We start from the raw sequence: 19,558 nt of genomic DNA on the forward strand, positions 1-19,558 counted from the left end.
AATTGATAAAATCGCATAATTTTGTACAAATGTTCTTGAATTCACAACCAGGTTTATGAATTCACAACTGAATTATCAGTGTTGGTTGTGAATTCACAATTGAAATAGTGTTGGTTGTGAATTCAAGTTTCATTGGTTGTGAATTCACAATTTGAAATAATGTTGGTTGTGAATTCAAGTTTTATCGGTTGTGAATTCACAACTCGAAATAATGTTGGTTGTGAATTCACGCGAATTCACAACCAACACTTGTTATTCACAACCAATACTTGAATTTAGTTGTGAATTCGAGTTGAATTCACAACTAGTGAACAATGGATATTTGTAAAATTTTATATGTAAGGGTAAAATGGTAAATGTGGATATCTTTTTAAGTTTTTATATTAGTGGGTAAAATTTATTTTTACTATATAAAAATGGCTATTTTCAAAATTCACTCTTTTTTTAAATTATGTTTTTTTAAATTTTATGGAATTTAAATTAATGCAATTTTAATTGAAATAATTATGTTATTTAAATTAATATTATTTAAATTAAATAAAAAAGATAAAAATCAAGATTAATGAATATGAGTCAACAAAATGAATCAGACTAAAGCAGATTTTAACTCAAAAATAATACCGGAGCATGAATTAACCAACAATTAATTCAACGAATGTAAATGTTCTTCCCGAGAAAACAATTATGGAAAGAAAATTTGGAAATAACCGAGGGGTAGGTCAGCAAGTAGCAACAGATGAGCAGCTGGTGTCTTCAAAATTCAAAAATAAAGATAAAAACAAAAAGGAAAAGAAAACTATACGTGGCAAGAGGCGAGTGGATGGTATATCCGTGATTTCCGAAGCTTCATAAGGGCAGGTGTGGTTTAACAACTCACACCAAAGCGTTCTCATTCAAAATGAAAAAGCGTGTAAACTGATAAATGCTCCTTTCTCTTTCTCTCTCTAGAAAATCAAATAGTAATCGTCCCACGCTTTCCGCTTTCTTCTCCCAAATGTTTCTCTCTCTCTAGACTCCCCCACTACATAAATACACCGATTCTTTTTTCCCCTTCGTTTTTCCTCTCATTTTCCCCCATCTCCCCCTACATCTCTATCTCTACGGTTATACATACGCGCATAGAAGCTTCGCCTAGGGTTTAACGGGGAGAGAGAGAAGAGAGGAGCAGAGATGGGGCAGCAGTCGTTGATCTACAGCTTCGTGGCGCGCGGCACCGTGATCCTGGCCGAGTACACCGAGTTCACCGGCAACTTCACCGGAATTGCCGCGCAGTGCCTCCAGAAACTCCCGGCCTCCAACAACAAGTTTACCTACAACTGCGACGGCCATACTTTCAATTACCTCGTTGAGGATGGATTCAGTAAGCGCCGCTGCCCCCGATCTGTTTATTTCTTCATTTTTTTCATCCATTTCTTATACTGAAGTTTTTCCTTTTCAAATATATGTGTCCGATTTCGATTGATGTGTATTTATCGTTTGATGATCAGTATTAGAGGATTGCTGTGACTTTCGGATTTTTTTTGTAATGATTTAATTGTTATTTTGTTTGAAGAAGTCAGATCTCGGTTGACTGATGATTTATTTTGCTGAATAGATGCTGAAGTAATCGGATGTTTTTACGGATCGGTTTTAAAGTTCAGTGAGATGTAATGTTTGTTTTACGTTATATCTAATTAGCTGAATCTGTAAGATTAGTATATTGGCGCACTTGATTTCTTTTAAATCTTTATCATCTGGCAATTGAATGAATAGTTTGGACGCTGCAGTATTTTGCTTTGTCTACTTGATGATTCCCCTAGTTGTGTTCTAAGGGAATATAGTTAACAAAGATTGTTTACTAATTGATTCTACAGTATTTGCATTATTTGATTTTGGATGATCATTTCCTGAGTAAAATGAATGATTAATGATTGTTTATTACTTAAGCATGAATTGTTGTGTGTACTGCATTACTAATATTGTATATGATCTTTGCTTTGCTTGCTATAGTGTAATTTTTGGTGTTTTTCCGGTCTTCATTCATTTTGGGACTAATGTTTACTTTTTTTTTTTTTTTTTTTTTTGTGAATGATAGCATACTGTGTTGTGGCTGTTGAATCTATTGGAAGACAGATTCCTATTGCATTCCTTGAGCGAATCAAGGAGGATTTTACCAAGAAATATGGTGGAGGAAAGGCTGCAACAGCTGTTGCCAACAGCCTGAATAAAGAGTTTGGGTAATTTTCTTCATTAGTTCCCCTCTTTCATATCTATATTACCCTTATTATTATTTCTCATAGAGGACACTAGTAACTTTATTTTATGACGACTTAGGCCCAAATTGAAAGAGCAAATGCAGTACTGTGTTGATCATCCAGATGAGATCAGTAAACTTGCGAAGGTGAAAGCTCAAGTTTCTGAAGTTAAAGGGGTCATGATGGAAAACATTGAAAAAGTAAGTGAATTTGGATGCCTCATTTTATTAATATCCTTTTAGATTATCGTGTGTTTCATCTTATTATGTGGTTAAGTTTAGGTCTTTTGTAAATGGTGTGTGGTTCAGTATTGATTCTTTTGCTTTTCCAGGTGCTTGATCGTGGAGAGAAAATTGAGCTCCTTGTTGATAAAACTGAGAATCTTCGCTCCCAGGTCTGTTATTGAATGTGTTATATCTAATTATCTATGTATAGATATATGCTTGTATAACATGAACTTCTTGGATGGCCTATTAATTAGTAATGCATTTACTCTTTTATATATTTGAAATTTTTTGGTTAATTGTAATCACCTAAGACTAGATCCAGATGGACGGTCCTCCTAGCCCTGTTGGCTAGCCACGCTAGTATAGAAAGTGCAGCCATTTATTACTATAATATAGTTAAGTTTATTGTGTTTTGGTTTGGTTCTTCGTACTTGATGTTGGTTGGGTGCTTGATACTGGTTGATAGCCAATTGCATGACCTTAATATTTGTATCCTTAATTCTTGATATCTTCGTGATTGGGAGTTTTCATTGGTATTGTACCATTAGTGGTATGGAGTGATTGGATCTGTGATGTATTATTGCTTTCTCTGAACAGGCTCAAGATTTTAGGACACAAGGAACTAAGATGAGAAGAAAGATGTGGCTGCAAAATATGAAGATAAAGCTGATAGTTCTTGCCATCATCATTGCCTTGATCTTAATCATAGTTCTATCAGTGTGTGGGGGATTCAATTGCAGTAATAAATAAGTGCCTGTTTGCATATATAGGTTGTGCTCCTTGACAGAACACACTATAATGCTTCTTCGCGTTGAGCTCTGTTTCCCCTAAATTTTTTGGTGACATGTTTTGCCCTTTGCTCTATTCTGTATTTTTTGTGAGATAATATTTGTTGTATATTTTGTATTTTGAATTGTCTGAATATATTAGAAGAGTCGGTTGTGGCAACGAGCTCTGCATTTTTTACGTTGAAAATAGTTTACCAGAGCAGGATTTTATTTTTAGATGAATTAGTATTAGTATTAGTATTTATTTCTATTTCATGCTTTATAGATAGTAATCCGTATTTCTTGTCACTGCACTCGCTTAGTCAATAAGTTACGCGTTGTATAATAGAACAGTAGGTTAGAATGTTCATGATATCTCATAGTCATACATTGCATAATTTTCTACGATTTGAATATCTCGCATGGCACGTTTTTTATTTATATTTTTCTAACCAATAACTTTCGTAGCCATTATCTGAAATCTAGAAGCCATTTCTATGAAGTAAAATGGACAGGGTAGGATATCGTCTCTGAAATTTAAAAGCTATATCTATTCCTGTTTGTTTTAACATTATGGGTTTCATTGCTCTTAAAAACCTTCGACATCCTGTACACGACTCAAAAATCTCAAAACACCATTTCATGCTAATGCAAGGCTTTTATCTTTTTTTTTTTTTGATGAAATTACATTATAAATAATACAAATTACACACACCCCACCTAGTGGTTATTGTGGCTGAGAGTATTCGAACCTGTGACCTCTTGGACAACAGGCAACCACCCCAATCACTAGGCCATCCCAAGGGGACCAAGGCTTTTATCTTTCTAAGAGCATCGGTTGACTCGTGTCGATCGATGCGGATGTGCATGACTTGAGTCTTTATTAGATGATATAAGTCAGACTCGTTTCTATTTAAAAAAGATGGGTGCATTATAACGCGACTATTAAAAAAAAAAATAGAATTTAAATTTCCAAAGACTTTAAACTGCTAGTTGCCATTTTTTTTTTCTCTTCTATTTAATCATCAGATTTTTTTCACAATTTTTTTACACTTTCTTCACTCATTCTTCTTCATTTTCTTCTATTCTTCCACCAATTATACTTCATTCTCTCAAAATGACTTCATTGTTCTCTACTTCTTCGTCTTCTTCGTCAGATGAGGAGATGGAAAAAATAGCACAAATGGTTGTGAAGGCGCAAGATATTGTTGAAGATTTTTTCACAAACCAAGCACCCCAAAGAGTTATCTCCAACATGGTCTTTGTGTACTGTGATCATGAGGTTGTCCATCAACGGCTTCTTCAAGATTATTTCAATGGCGTCCCAGTGTACGGTCCAACATTTTTCATACACGGTTTTCGGATGCAGAAGGAGTTGTTTTTGCGCATCGCTGATGGTGTGCAAGGGATGGATATTTACTTCCGCATAGGGTGAGATGCTATGGGCCGAGACTCGCTCATGTCGTTGTAGAAACGCATGGTGCCTATCCGGCAACTAGTCACCCGTGTTTCTGCGGATACTTTTGACGAGTATTTGAAGATTGCAGACACTACGGGACTGCTATGCCTCAAGAAATTTTGCAAAGCTATCATCAGAACATGTGATGCTCTACAACACTTTGACTCATAAATGATGCCGAAGTATAGACGAATGTGAAGTTTGACTCCCTCCGTCCCGTTAATCAAGTCCCCTTTCTTTTGGGCACGGATATTTAGGAGACTAAAATTAAGAGTTAAATGGTATATTTGAAAAAGTTAATGTTACTTTAATTAAGGGTCTCAGGCTCATTAACACTGCTGCACCACCGCCTGTGCCACTGCCGCGCCACCGCCTGTGCACCACCGCACCACCACAATTTCTGAACCACACCACCGGAAATTAAAAAAACGGAGGCGAACCCTGCCCAAAACACCAAAACATTGGGCCTTAATTTCAATTTCTGAGCCGGAACATCAAAACACCACAGAGAAATCAAAAAAATGGAAGAGCAGGGGGTGGGCGAGAGGCGGAGGGCAGAGGCGGCGTTGGAGCCCGCGGAGGCACGAGGGCAGCGGCTGTTGCGGCAGAGGCGGCGTTGGAGCCCGCGGAGGTGCGAGGCGGCGGAGGCGTTGGAGGCAGAGCAAGAGGAAGGTGGAGGCGGCGCAGAAGGATGGTGGCGGAGGCGTGAGGATGGTGGCGAAGGCGCGAGGCGCCGGAGGTGCGAGGCGGTGGAAGAAGGCGGATGGAAGGTGAAGTCGGCGGAGGCGGTGGAACAAGAGGAGAGAGGGGGGATGATTGAGAGAGAGAGAGAGAGAGAGAGGAAGAGGCAGAGGGAAATCTAGGGTTTGCAGTGGTGGCGTTGGAGGCGGTGCAAGAGGATGGCGGCAGAGGCGCGAGGCGCAAGGCGGTGGAAGGTGGAGGGATTGGAGATTGGAGGTGGTGAAAGAAGAAGAGGAGAGAGGGGGGAGATGACGAAGAGAGAAGAGAGAAGTGAGGAGAGAGAGAGGGGCAGGTGGGTTGGGTTGTGAGAGGAGAGAGAGATAATTAAATCTATTAATTGTATTCAAATTATTGTCAAAAAATGAAAGGGGACTTAAATATTGGGACGGCCCAAAAAGGAATACGAGACTTGAATATTGGGACGGATGGAGTATTATGTATATGAACGTCTATTTGGGGATATGAAATTTTGATTAGATCGTAGAATTTATGTAGGGGATATTTGTTTTGTTAAGATTCCAAAATATTCGGTCAAGCTGATTATTTTCAGAAGTTCTTTATAGATAAGTTAGGATAGTGAGCTCAATTGTTAGCTGCGGTTTTAACACAGGTCATGTGCAAGTTCTAAAAATTAAGTTATTTATTAATGGTTTAAAAATTCATAATTTTTTTAGAAATTTGAACAACACCCTACTATCTCGAAAAAATTTACCTTGATATTTTAGGCCCTTCTTAAATTTGAAAATTCGCTTAAAACTAAGTCATTTAATAATAGTATTAATAGTTTTAAAAAATCCCCTTTAAAAGTTAGAAACTCATGAAATTTTACACTACTTGTTTGGCCCTTCTTAAATCTCAAAAAGTCTCTTAAATCTCGGTCGATCTACATGCCGTCTTCGAAGATATACATAGAAGAAAGGGTTAATGGTAGTCTTTACCCCTATTTAAAAGACAAACAAAAATATATCCACTATAAAAGAAATGTATACAATGTATTTATTTTGGGGTTAAAATGACTAAGATACCCTTAAGATAAAAAGAAAACATCAAACAAATCCCCTTACTCGCCATTGCTCGACAGTTCAATGCTCGACGCTTGACGCATTCGCCTCGCTAGACAGTTCTTAGTTGCTCGACATGCGATGCTCGACACTCGATGCTCGAGGTGTCGAGCAATAGTTCAATGCTCGACACTCAATGCTCGATGCTCGACAGTTCAATGCTCGACGCTCGACAGCCTCGACGCTTCAGTGTCGAGCAATGCGCGAATTACAAATAAGGGTAAAAATGTTCTAAGTGAAAAGATTTTATTATTTTTAAAAAAACAAGTATATTTTATGTTCCATTAAAACGGTATATCTCATTTTGCCTCTTGAGGAAACCTAATGGTTCCTCGTTTTGTGCGAACGGCAACGGATTGGTAGAAGGGAGGGGACATAACACTCACTCTGAAAGCTACTCTTCTCAATGCCATCATGCCTTCAAAATCATATTTCAGCTCCGTTAAATCTTACATTACATGTGGGGTTAAAGCCCAATCAAATGTGATATAAGAATTAGTCAACAATCACTATCTATAATATATATTCAGTTTAACAAACAAATGGAACCCCTCTAAAAAATTCTAATATTTAGAACATGTCATATACTATATTTGGAAAAATTTATGTTTTTTTTATAAGTTATTTAAGAGTTTGTAATTTCTTAATTTTTTTTTCTTTTGTAAAAATAAATTTTTAAACAACTTATAAGACCTAAATACAAGCTTCAACTTGTAAACTCAAAATAATCATTATTGCAATTTATTCCCTCCGCCCCGCTAGAATAGACTCGTTTTTAATTTTGGGATGTCCCACTAAAATATGCTCATTTTTTATTTTGAGTGAAAAAAATATAGTACTTAAAATATTTAATTGGTGTGCACCATATCACTTTTTCCACGGCTTTCTCTTCAAAAGTAAATTTTTAAATTTTAGTCTTCAAAATAATTGAGCCTATTCTAGTAGAATGGAGGAAGTAATATTTTATGGACTTACAAACAACAACCAATACAAATAAAACCTTATTATATTTCATTACTTCACGAGTCACAATCCCCTCGCTACAATTTTCTCAATCTAACTTGTGAACTCAAAACTCTTAAAACATAATAATTTTTAAACTAATGAAATATCTAAAATATAATAAAGCTTATAAGATGGTTCAAAATAAATTAGCCAAACAGCTCTGAATATAGAGTAAATTCGTTTCGTTATTTATTTTTTCTTCGGAAGAAATACTGAATTCATTCTTCGTACTGGCCATAATTTTGAAATCATTATTAGTAGGATCATTGTTCCGAAGAAAAACTCTAACAGCTATTCTTTTTTCTTTGCTTTATTAATTGCAATGAACACGAAGGCACAGAAGAGAGAGAGAGAGTTGGAAGACTTAATGGCAAACGAAACCAAAGAATTATATAGCCAGTCAGGAATTGGATGCTTGCTCTTGGACATGTACATAAAGAAAACGTCTGAAAACAAAGCTTGCCACTTGATACTCAAATATTAAGCAAAATAACCATCAGCTGCCAACCAACCTCGAGAAATAAAGCCACAATTTCATCACCTGCAAACCCACTTTCAAACATACCAACTTACAACCAAGGCAAGCACTTCTCCAGACCAAGCAAACAAGAACCAGCTACCAACAACTATGCTTGGTTGCCGCCACCCCTCGGAATCCCACGGCCACCCATCCCTCCACGCCCGCGGCCACCATAACCTCTGCCACCTCCACCTCTACCCCTACCCCTTCCATATCCAGCACCTGTATTTATAAATAGACATGCTCGTTAACCTTCATGATGTGTATACAAACAAACCAGAAATAGTCAAAATATTATCACATTTCAATTATCTATCTGTATTAAATCACAAGCTATGGAAAACATATTCGAAAAATGGCACCAAACTGTTTCAAGGTAAAAAGAACATACCACGATAGCCCCCACCCCAACCACCACGACCACCACCTCGGCCCCAATTAGAATAGCCACCTGAATTAGAATATCCACCAGAATAGCCACCAGAGTAGCCACCTGAATTAGAATAGCCACCAGAATAGCCACCCGAATACCCACCATTTTCTGCAGGGGACAAAGAAGAATCATATACAATAACAAAGTAGGCATAAGTTATAATGTGGTTGATAGTTTCACATGACCAGCAGTTAAAGAGTAAGTACCTTGATAGTTTGAATATCCACCTCTGTGCCAACCTCGACCCCTACCTCTGCCACGACCTCTTCCTCGTCCATATGTATCTAAAAATCAAAAGAACATGCAATTAATGGTTGGAAATGCAAATATTAATGATAATCAATTCAGTTAATTTTCTTACCTCCATTACCAGCATTATAAATTGCTCGTGCTTGTCTAGGAGGTGGTTGTTGTTGTTGCTGCTGCTGCGGCTGGTAGTTGTTATACTGCTGTTTAGTTTGATCCGCATTAGAGGGACCTTGATACCTGATCCATGATGATATATTAGAGACTAAGACAAAGGATAAACTTATAATGAAATAACCTTATTTAAAAAGAATTAGATTTAGTTAAACACACAAAGAGACACAAAATGATGGAAGAAGGCATCACAAATGTCCCTAACTATAGCAACACTATCACATAACATGTCTGGGAAAATACATTGCAGCAACTCTAAGGATCAGATTGAAAGGCTACACAGCCAGCAAATACACAGTATTCTTGGTATAGAGGGTCTAAAATACAATCAAACAGAAATTACCCAGGAGAGTTCTGGTTAAGCTCTTTAGTCGACAAGGTAATTGAAATCATGGACACATGGCGAGTCTGCTCCACACTGTAGACATAAATATCTGCATCAGAGACTCCAGTAGCAGAATATATCTATGCAGATAAGCATATAATTTATCATTAAAAGAGACAGATTCTACAATGAGATGTGCGTCAGGACTAAAAAGCTGCAGTCGAAGGGCAAAAAACTTCAAACTCACATCTGAAGGCCCTCTTCAATGGGTTCAAATGTATCAGTTATGCTGACTGAGCTGATGGCAGTGTCCTGATGCAGTCGAGGAACTCTTCTCTATATCCAAAGGAAAGCACTGAGTCCTTCACATTGTGTAAGAGGGAGAAAGATAGAGTATCAGAGGAAATCGAATAGCAACCTTAATGATTTCTGCAATAGCCACAGTTTTGTTTATAGCCTGGCCCATTGCCTTTAAGACAATCTCTTTCACTTGTCTCTCCTGAGAAAAAAAGGCAATTAACAGAATAATCATTAGCAGGCAATGTCAGCAGTATAGAGGAAAACAAACAATCCATAAAATAAACCGATGAAGTCATGCATGAGAAATTTCTCCTAAAGATATATAATCCCAATACAAACACCATTTGAGAACAAAGAAGGCAATCAAGCTAAATCCAGAAAATCCATATCCCTTAGGCCATTCCTATCAAGTAAATGGTCCCCCAAGTAACCAACCTTTCATGTGATAAAGGTAGAAATACAACTGGCATTGAAGATCCATAACACATGCATTATTATAGAGGTCATTGCCACAAACTGACCAGCCAAAAAACCTTGCTGTGTCTATACAGAGTGATAAGAACACCCTCGGCAAACTACTTTTTCTCGCATAAATTAACAATCCATTGTGCATCATTCCGCATCACGTCAAGCAAGACTACACTAACCACCTTCATCAACACAACTAAACTAGCCACCTTCATCAAGACAAGAGAAACAGATTCTTATGAGTATGCAAGTCAATAACTAAAATACAATAAGACCAAGCCCTAGCTATCATGTCGAGGATCATGATGTAACAGTCCTCAGGCAAATGTCATAGGCACACTTATAAATGCAGATTAAATAAGTAATCCAATAAGAAATGAGAAATAAACTGTCTATAGCTAGTAAAATACTTCATCATAACCCACAAATAAACATCCAAAAAAAGAGCAATAACAGCAAAATAAAGAGTGCATAGGGAAATCATGCTTGTTCTGTTCAAAAAGTGGAATGCATAAATTATATTTTTAAACGTGCACATTTAGTTTCAGAAAGCATCTATTCAGAATGGCATTCTTAATAGCAACTAAAGTATAAGAGGATACATGCATAAACACATATCTATACTCGTCATGGTTCTCCATATAAAAGAAGACAAAAGCTCTTAAAATCCTTCTAAACAAAGTCGAAATCAGATAAAACACCACTCCCTATCACACAACACAACAGAAAGGAAACGGAAATGGAAGATCCATAACAGTGCCAAAACGACAACCATAGATTTCACAATGGAAATGAAATAAATCAGCCAAACAGCAGGCGCAAAACATACAAAAAGGAGAAGATCAGTGAGAGAGTAAGAGGATAAACCTGAAGAAGGGTGGTGGCGTAGCTGAGGTAGTTACGAACGAGGCCTTGAGACGTGATACGGATCTCATTCTCGTTAACAGGAGATTCAGGCTTCGGCTTCTCCACCTTTTGGTATCTATCCATTTTCCCTCAAACCCTAAAAACCCTAGAGAGAGAGAAAGAGTGAGACAGAGAGGCGGGGAAATGTTGTGGGCGTGATGTGATGTATGGAAATGGAACGGAGTATATAACCATAGTCAATGCAAAACGGGAGAATTTAAGGGGTTGGGACGTCAACCTCTCAATTTGGACGTTTCTTGGGCTTCTCAGCCCGGTTTTTACGGGCTTGTTCTTCGACTTGGTATGCTTATCCGTGGGCTTATTTACTTCCTAAATTGGGCTATTCCTTTTGGGCTTCGGTAGACTTATGGCCTTCCCTCCAAAAAAAAAGACCTATGGCCATTCTGGTAATTTTTTTCATTCTGGTAATTTTTTTCAATTGGTTGTTATATTTCACCAAGTTGAATAACTATTATTATATTTTTTGCCTATTAAGTTTTTGAGAGTTACTATGCAAACATACACTAAATGATTCAAACTTTCAATCTATTAATAGTAAAGAAAATGTCTTAGTTATGTTTCATCTAGAGGTGGATCTAGGGGACTAGTGCCCCCCCCCCCCCCACACACACACTTAAAAAAATTTAATAATTAAGAGTTTATTGCTATGTTGGAATTTTTATATTTAAAGTTTGTTGAATTTATGTTTATGTGCATAGATTATTAATTCTGTTCAAGTGATTGAAATCAATTAAGTATGTTAATTTTAAACTTAGGGATTGTTGTATATATTTCTGACTATATATAATTGAAAAACATATTATTTTGCTAGGATGTAAAAATTTATATTTTGATCATGAAAAAAATATAGAATTCATTTTAAATAAATATTTTATTTTGATAGATGAGCTATTATAATTTTTTTATCAAATTTGTGGAGGAGTAAAGAAAAATAAATTGTGGTATGACATCAAAATGATGTCTTTTAATTAAGAAAGTAAGATTAAAAAACTCTGTTGAAACACATTGGATTATTAAAATGTTTATAAATAAAATAAAATAAAATAAAATAAATAAAAAATAAAAATAGAATACTTCATATTTTTTCTTTATATGCTTTCGGAGCCGCATGTATAAGTATAGGGCTGGGAAAATATACCGAAAACTTGGTATACCGGCCATACCGTATCGTAAAATACCGAATTTAAGATATATCGATTTTTTGGTAAGGTATGATACCGTACCGAAGATTTACGGTAAGGTAAAGGTATGGATTTTTCAGATAACGGGGTATACCGGGGTATACTGGTGTATACCGATACCGCGGTATATACCGAAAAAAATAATAAATACCGTATTAAAGGTATATACCGGAACACGGTATGATACCATATTACTGGTATACCGAATATTACTGTATATACCGGTGATGCGGTATCATACCTTATTCTGGTATACCTTAATATTCGGTATATACCGGTAATAAGGTACAATACCTTATTCTGATATACCGCACTTGTCCATATATATTGGTATACCGAAAATCGCGGTATATATCGTATCAAAATCTATAGTTTTAAAATATATAATATATATTTTTATGTTTATATTTTTAAAAATATCTATAAATTTTATAAAATGATGTATATATCTATATTATGTGAATATATACAATTGTACATGAATTTATAAATATCATTAAAGGATACAAAAACAAATAAGATATACTAGTAGTATATAGTATAAGTCATACAATAAAATAAAATTGTTTATTTTGATATTATAGTATAGTTATAATATATAACTAAAATTATTGTTTTACAATAGATTATACATCTAACTTATAATAGATACATATATAATAGCATAGTTATAATATTAGTATTATATTATAAATAATATTACGTCTAACATATAAATTACATGTAACTTATAACATCTATATAATTTACTATATATTACATGAATGCATACAAGTATGCGAATATAAATATCATCAAATGATATAAAATGAATAAAATATAATATAGTATGTAAGTTATATAATTTAAATATGAGACTAATTATATGAAAGTATTGAATACTTGGGCACGAGATGATTGATTAATAGTGATTTTAGTTTTAAGTATATGTTCTGTCTTGGAGTCTTTGATTTCATTCATTATGTCTTTCATTTTTTTTGATGAACTAAATATATTATATTCTCTAAAATTTAGGATTTTCTTTTTCTATATATAAAATATAATAAAAATTACACCCAATGGGTGTTAATTTACATTGATATCATTAATAATAAATGTATTACTTTTTATTTATTTGTGATATATTTTAATTATTATGTCATTGTTATATCTGTTAAATATTATTCATTATCTAAACATGTTTTAAATAAATAAGTTATCAATTTTTTACCGTATTGAATTTTTTCGAGTTCGATAATACCGATTATTTTGGTATACCGTTAAAGTGCGGTATACCGTGAAAGTACGGTATACCGAAATTCGGTAAGGTATACCGAAATAAAGGTACGGTAAATGTTTTGTATATTCTTAATTAAGGTATACCAAACTAAGGTATACCGTAGGTAAATGTATGAATTTTCTCCATACCGGAGGTAAAGGTAAGGTATAAGGTATGATCGATTTAATAAGGTATACCGTACCGTCCCACCCCTATATATAAGTATCAAGTATCGACTATCATTTAAGGAAAATCCTGGCCTGCCCCAGACTTCATCGTTTTTGCCTCTTAATTGAAAACTCATTTGTGGCAACACATGCGTGACAATACTTGGTTCATTCTTGATCGCTCCAGTCCTTTTCTTGTAATAATGATTTAATTTTGAAGGAATTTTCACTCTTCTATTCCAACTTAATTTACTCTTCCAGTATAAAAAATATATATCAGTTATTAGGATTCATTAATCTATTTGGAATTTGTAATTATTCTTTTGTATTTAATTTGCATTTTTCTAGTTAAAAAAAATATTTGGATTGATTATTCTAAAATTGGAGTATATATTGTTGTAAATTTCAAATTTGTATATAATAATAAATTGTATTTTGTCAAAAATATATTTTATTAGAATAGTGAAATTGATAGTGGAAATGGATGATGAGCCATTGTGGGGACGAAGAGTTGGACTAGATTTTTATTTTCTTCAATTTCAATATGTTGTGATTTACTTTAATTTTACAATTACTCCCTCCGTTCACAAAAAAATATCCTTTTTTTTAAATCATTTTAGGACGTCTACACAAGTTAATCCATTTCTACTTTTGAAAAATTTCTATCACATGATGGACCTAAATTTCACTCACAATACAATTAATTATTATTATTATTATTATTATTATTATTATTATTATTATTATTATTATTATTATTATTATTATTATTATTATTATTATTATTATTACATTTTATGTGGGACCATTTCTCCACTCAAAATAATTTTAATAATTTTTATTAAAACTAGTATCGTTCACCTTTAGGACTATTATTAATTGACGGAAATAATATTAATTAAGGCTCACTTATTCAATATCATAGAATTGAAACATAACATTCTCCAAAAAAAAATCTTATCTAATATAATCCCTCAATTTTCAACATTTAAGTCAACGTTACATCCCTCAATCCTAATATAAAAAAAAAGTTACATTCGTCGGTTCTCAAAGACATATGATGTGCGTACGTATTAATAATACAAAAGTAGGATATGAAGCAGTGAAAATCTTCTCTACATACATAATATTACCTCGCTACATCAAAATATACAACAATTGATGTCCACAAAAAGTATACTAGCACTTTTTTTAGACATGACTCAACTTTCTCTTTTTAACTACAACTAATTCTTTCTATAGCCACACATTCAATTAACCACAACCACATATCTACTAAATATTTTTCTAAAATTTGTGTCCATCGAAAATTATATACTCTTGATGGACAAAGGTAGTACATGTTAACAGAAAGGTGTACGGTTTAGATTGTTGTCTAAAATTGGCATTGGCGTCCGTGATCCAGACCGCACGTTGAATTCTTCACAATTCGAGCACAACAACTAGCCATATTAAACCAAAATGAAACATGAGATAAATCATAGTAATATATATACATATATATGGTCATAAATGTAAACAGTAGTGTAAGTGAAGGGCCATACATTCAGAATCTGTGGTGATCCAGTTTCCTATTCCAGCTGCACACATCTCATTATCCATCTCTAATCTAAAGCTGATCTTGGGAGATTCATCAGCATGATCATCCACCGCCGCCTTTGAACCTTTCAACACCTGCACAGCAACAAATATTAATTAATTTATGCCTTGAAAACTTAATTATAGCTAGCTAGCAGAATTAATCTACCTTTGCAGTGGCAGTCCATTTGAGCAACTCCTTCATCCTCGAATTTACTTTCTTTTTGCTCTTCTTTGTCGTCTTAGGATTGTTGTCGGAATCTGCAGTGAGCTGATTGTTGTCGTTTCTTGATGAAGACTGAGATAAAGGTAAAACCTTATTTTCGGATGTCTTCTTCTTCTTATTCATCCGCAACGGATTCCGGCATCCCTCGAAGCATCCTAGTCCCTTGAGGTTAAGTGTTTGGTAGAAGTAACGGAGAAGCATCAAGTTTTCGCAGCTCACTTTGCTCTTTGGCGCATGTTTTCTCCGCCCCCTATCATTGCTCATCAATATCACCAAATCTTTCCGCATGTTTTTTTCTTCTGGAAAATATATATAGTCAAAAACAAGGAATTCAATTTCAGTTTCATCATCATCAAATATATAAATATATATAATGCAAGAAATTTGATCCGAGATTGTTTATCTCACCCTCATGATGGCATTGCTTTTTAGTGATGGGAGTTGAATTTGGTGCTATTATTCTTGGTGGTTCTTGTTCTGCTATCTTCAACAGCCACTGAAGGATCTGTCACACATAGTAAAAAGTATATATGTAGTTAATTAATTATAAGTATTCTAGCTAGTTTTATGGTGAGAGCGTGGGAGTATATATTTTGGTTAGATATATATTGCATGCTTCACTTTTATTGATGCATGCACAGTATTAAATACCATATATATAGCATTAAGCATGACTATATTGCATATTGGTATACCAGCAGATGTAACGTGTGAAAGTATAACACATAAATCGAACTACAAATATATATAAAGTTCATATATGTTTCAAATTAGTATGATATATAAGAAATTGCAAAAAGCCAACTCACTTGCATGTTACAACTGATGTATATTTGTGTGCGTTAATATATGTTGGAGAAGAAACAAGTCAAGAGGTGTCTGTTGGTATATAATCCAAAGACGTCTCTGCTTTCAAAATATGAAAACGAGAGAGAATTTGGATCAAATGTGAGAACTAAGGTGAACAGACAAGTTGTGTGGTGAAAATAAGACAAGGTTTTGGTTATATATATTAATAGGGTGATCGATCATTATGTTACAATAAAAGTGCGCGAATAAGAGTGAGAATCTAATTTTGAGGATGCTGGAGTTTTAGTATATTTGGCACTTCATTTCACCATAAAAATATAGGGTTGTTGTGGTCTTGGATTAATTGTAAGTGGACCCAATTCCACAAGCCATCTTTAATTTGTTGTACTTAATTTGTCACTTTTTTAAGTAAAAAATAAATATAAAGTGTGGGCGTATGTTAATGTAATAATTAAAATAAAATTTTATTAAAAAAGAAAACTAAAAAAACCCTTGAAAGCATGAAAAGTTGACTAAGGGCCGAGCCTCATTAAAACCTCACTAAGGAAAACCCGGGAAAAGCCTTAGCTAGGAAAAAAGAGTAATCGTCTAAAGAACAATGTTAACGAGCTGAGTTGAGGCTATTTTAGAAACTCCGGCCGAACCATCGCCCCTAAATAACCCCGGCTCGTTAACAGAAAACAGCAAAAGCCAAGAAAAACTCCAAAAAACCGAAAAAATAACAAAACTCGCAGAAACGAACAGCCAAATCCAAGCCATATAGAAAAGCCACTGTGGAGATTGATGAAGATAAAACCCAACTTCCTAATTAAAACCCAACAAAACAACCCAACAACATGATTAATTCAGCCCCTGTAGTGCAACGGAGCAACCACGCCAAGCACACCCACCAACTGTTCGACAGAAAAACAAGAAATGGCAGCACGACCAAGAGCAACCAAAGGCAGCCTGGTTCGGCCACCAACTGTTTGTCGAAAGTCCAAACAAGAAAGGAGCGTGAAAATCCATAAGCAAAAGCCATATGTTAATGTAATAATAGAATGGTTAATACCAAACGTAAAAATATTATATTTGGATTTATCTTCACGCGAACTTTAAAATCAATTGTCCATTCATCAAAAATAAAAATAAATATATATCAAGCATGAATATAAATACAATATCAAAGTACTATGATATATGCAAAGTTCTATAAAAACGCAAATATAGGCAGATAAAGGAGACGGAATCTCAGCCGTTGATCTTATCTAACGGTCAGCGTTCGTTCGTTCAACGTTCAACGCGAAATTTTGTTGAACATGAACAGTCATCGAACCCCCTAGCCCCCAAAAATTCAACAAATTATTTGTACTTTCAACAACATTAACTGCCATGTTCAATATTTCTAATTTTTCTGTATAAGCTCTATTTCTGTAGAATGCGACCATATATATATATATATAGAGAGAGAGTATTTTCTCTCAATCTCATTGCCTTAAATAAGACTTTTCTAACAATTAAGTAAGTATATAAAATAATTTGCCTTCATTTATACCTAATTCACCACAGTCGGAAACAAAAACTTCAATCACTATGTGTATGTGTTGACCTAGTGGTAAAAGGTTAGGTTTGAGTATTCCTCCATCGCGCAGCTTTTAAATTTATTTATTTATTTAATTTATCAAAAAAAAAAAAAAAACTTCAATCACCTCCACCATATTTTGAACCGTATGTAGTGTTTGTCAATAATCCCTCAAGGTGTCCAATAGGAAAGAATGATGAAACAAACGGACAATTAACGGGTCAGAATTTGTTTAGCTGTTTCCAGGGAGGATCCTAATGAGTTGTCATGTATCCAGTGAGGAGTCAACATTTCTGCAGGGTTATGGAATAATGGAACCCACTTAGAGGAATGTTGCTCGTATTGCTTAACAAAAATACCGCTCATGTCTTTTTCTACGAGACATAGCTCTAATAATGGGGTCATTCGATTCATAAATACTAGACTAGAGTTTCTGCTCAACCTTCTCTACCGCTCACGTTTTTTTTCTACACATAACTATTATAAGTACGTACTTAATTATAATAACTAACAAGACTAATCAACCACATATATATTCAATAAAATGAATAAATTAATCTACCACCCATTCAATTTATGCCAAAACTTCAATAAAAATCAAATTCAAAAAATCTTTTACATGATATATTTTTCCATATGCGAAAAATGTGCTTAAGTCAGAAGGTCGACAGTGGTGAGAGGGGCATCAGTTGCAACTATATATATATATAGGGGAGAGATCATATGGTACTTAAGTTTTAGGTATTGTGTTCTCATTCATCCATATCATTGCTCCTAATCCTATGGTCTAGATTTTTTCGTACGTTTTAAACTTATTTTACTGTAATAAGTATATAATTGCAATACAATTTGTTATTGATACGAAAAAAACATGCATATTGGCATAAATATGCATGTAACATAAATCTGCATACATTTCTGCATAAGTATGCATATGAAATTGGTTGTTCCAGATTCTATTCTCTTGTTTAGATTGCTTCCTTGCAGCTTCCTGGTTCGAAAGAAAATAATATATCAACAAAGAAAGCAAAGGATCAACATATGAAATTGATTTAGTTGAATTTTGAGTAAGAAGGGGTGAGCTAGAGATATGTGAGAATAAGAAAAAGAGGGAGAGATGTGAGTAAATATGAGAAACATGCATGCTTTTGTTTTAATGTATGCAAAATTTTGTTTTAATTAATAGGTACGCATGGTTGCCTATTTTTTTTGTTGGTGGATGGATTCTGGTACACGTTGTTAGTCCATCCATCTCTCTTTTAGGAGATGAAGACATTTAATATATTGGCATGAATTAAATGGTTGGTATTTATGTCTCTGAGTACATGGACATATGTAACCATCCAACTTGCATGTAGACGTACATTTGATTCCATAAGTTTCCAATACATATGTCGTCGAAAATGGAGATGTTGTCAATGTCTATAACTACGTGATAGTTATTTAATTTGGATGATTCCAGAAGGGAGTCGTTAATTAATAATTACTGTACATTGCTGTTAGTATTATAAAAACTTTGGTGCGCTCCTTTGGCCATGAGCTCCAGTACCCCACCTTAATTAATTCATTTGCCAGCTCTTTCAGGTTGGGGAACAATTTCTAATTGATATTTCTAATTTGAGCAATTTCTAATTTGAGCAATTGTTCAAATGTCAAAAGATATTAGTCTTACATGTAAATACACTTTTACTAACACTAATATTAACTTATTTCTTAATTTAATTAACAATAAATATATTTTTGTGTATTATAAATGGCATTTTTAATGCTAGCAAATGATACTTTTAATGTATATATGCAAATGATACTTTGTAAATAATTTTTTCATAAAATCAAATGATATATTTTGTATAAAAATAAATGATATATTAAAAATGACATTTTTAATGC

The 19,558-nt window shown here is 34.2% G+C and overlaps 4 protein-coding genes across 5 annotated transcripts; 2 read left to right on the plus strand and 2 right to left on the minus strand.

The window, feature by feature from the left end:
• The first annotated feature begins 875 nt into the window (after positions 1-875).
• Positions 876-3,409, plus strand: LOC130995456 (vesicle-associated membrane protein 722). Its single transcript, XM_057920739.1, has 5 exons — positions 876-1,360; positions 2,075-2,216; positions 2,314-2,434; positions 2,566-2,628; positions 3,059-3,409. Exons 1-5 carry the CDS (start codon positions 1,171-1,173, stop codon positions 3,209-3,211), a joined length of 669 nt encoding a protein of 222 aa, XP_057776722.1. The 5' UTR covers positions 876-1,170; the 3' UTR covers positions 3,212-3,409.
• A 1,799-nt stretch (positions 3,410-5,208) lies between these two features.
• On the plus strand, positions 5,209-5,550 carry LOC130993872 (uncharacterized). The gene has a single exon (XM_057918907.1). It carries the CDS (start codon positions 5,209-5,211, stop codon positions 5,548-5,550), a length of 342 nt encoding a protein of 113 aa, XP_057774890.1.
• Positions 5,551-7,862: 2,312 nt separating this feature from the next.
• On the minus strand, positions 7,863-11,053 carry LOC130995457 (uncharacterized). Its single transcript, XM_057920740.1, has 8 exons — positions 10,828-11,053; positions 9,611-9,691; positions 9,440-9,528; positions 9,211-9,285; positions 8,809-8,933; positions 8,654-8,731; positions 8,406-8,555; positions 7,863-8,236 (listed from the first exon to the last, which is right to left on the minus strand). The coding sequence occupies exons 1-8, from the start codon at positions 10,948-10,950 to the stop codon at positions 8,121-8,123; spliced, it is 837 nt and encodes a 278-aa protein (XP_057776723.1). The 5' UTR covers positions 10,951-11,053; the 3' UTR covers positions 7,863-8,120.
• A 3,535-nt stretch (positions 11,054-14,588) lies between these two features.
• Positions 14,589-17,083, minus strand: LOC130995458 (uncharacterized). Of its 2 annotated transcripts, XM_057920742.1 has the most exons (5): positions 16,107-17,083; positions 15,706-15,802; positions 15,241-15,596; positions 15,038-15,167; positions 14,589-14,935 (listed from the first exon to the last, which is right to left on the minus strand). In XM_057920742.1, exons 1-5 carry the CDS (start codon positions 16,110-16,112, stop codon positions 14,916-14,918), a joined length of 609 nt encoding a protein of 202 aa, XP_057776725.1. In that variant the 5' UTR covers positions 16,113-17,083; the 3' UTR covers positions 14,589-14,915. The 2 variants fall into 2 exon arrangements, with proteins under 2 accessions (XP_057776725.1, XP_057776724.1); XM_057920741.1 differs by having other exon boundaries at positions 14,589-15,167; positions 16,107-16,398.
• Positions 17,084-19,558: the final 2,475 nt, after the last annotated feature.

Source organism: Salvia miltiorrhiza, chromosome 7 (genome assembly GCF_028751815.1).
Source record: "Salvia miltiorrhiza cultivar Shanhuang (shh) chromosome 7, IMPLAD_Smil_shh, whole genome shotgun sequence".
Classification (NCBI taxonomy): domain Eukaryota; kingdom Viridiplantae; phylum Streptophyta; class Magnoliopsida; order Lamiales; family Lamiaceae; genus Salvia; species Salvia miltiorrhiza.

Bases quoted from the DNA above. Each gene is read 5' to 3' on its own strand.
- LOC130995456 (XM_057920739.1), top strand. From the start codon at position 1,171: ATGGGGCAGCAGTCGTTGATCTACAGCTTCGTGGCGCGCGGCACCGTG. The intron at 1,361-2,074 runs GTAAGCGCCGCT...TGTGAATGATAG, and splicing joins CCTCGTTGAGGATGGATTCA to CATACTGTGTTGTGGCTGTT. The intron at 2,629-3,058 runs GTCTGTTATTGA...TTCTCTGAACAG, and splicing joins CTGAGAATCTTCGCTCCCAG to GCTCAAGATTTTAGGACACA.
- LOC130993872 (XM_057918907.1), top strand. From the start codon at position 5,209: ATGGAAGAGCAGGGGGTGGGCGAGAGGCGGAGGGCAGAGGCGGCGTTG.
- LOC130995457 (XM_057920740.1), bottom strand. From the start codon at position 10,950: ATGGATAGATACCAAAAGGTGGAGAAGCCGAAGCCTGAATCTCCTGTT. The intron at 8,732-8,808 runs GTAAGAAAATTA...TTTGATTTTTAG, and splicing joins TTATAATGCTGGTAATGGAG to ATACATATGGACGAGGAAGA. The intron at 8,556-8,653 runs GTACTTACTCTT...TGTCCCCTGCAG, and splicing joins TGGATATTCAAACTATCAAG to AAAATGGTGGGTATTCGGGT.
- LOC130995458 (XM_057920741.1), bottom strand. The intron at 15,597-15,705 runs GTGAGATAAACA...TATATTTTCCAG, and splicing joins AAAGCAATGCCATCATGAGG to AAGAAAAAAACATGCGGAAA. The intron at 15,168-15,240 runs GTAGATTAATTC...GTTGCTGTGCAG, and splicing joins AATGGACTGCCACTGCAAAG to GTGTTGAAAGGTTCAAAGGC.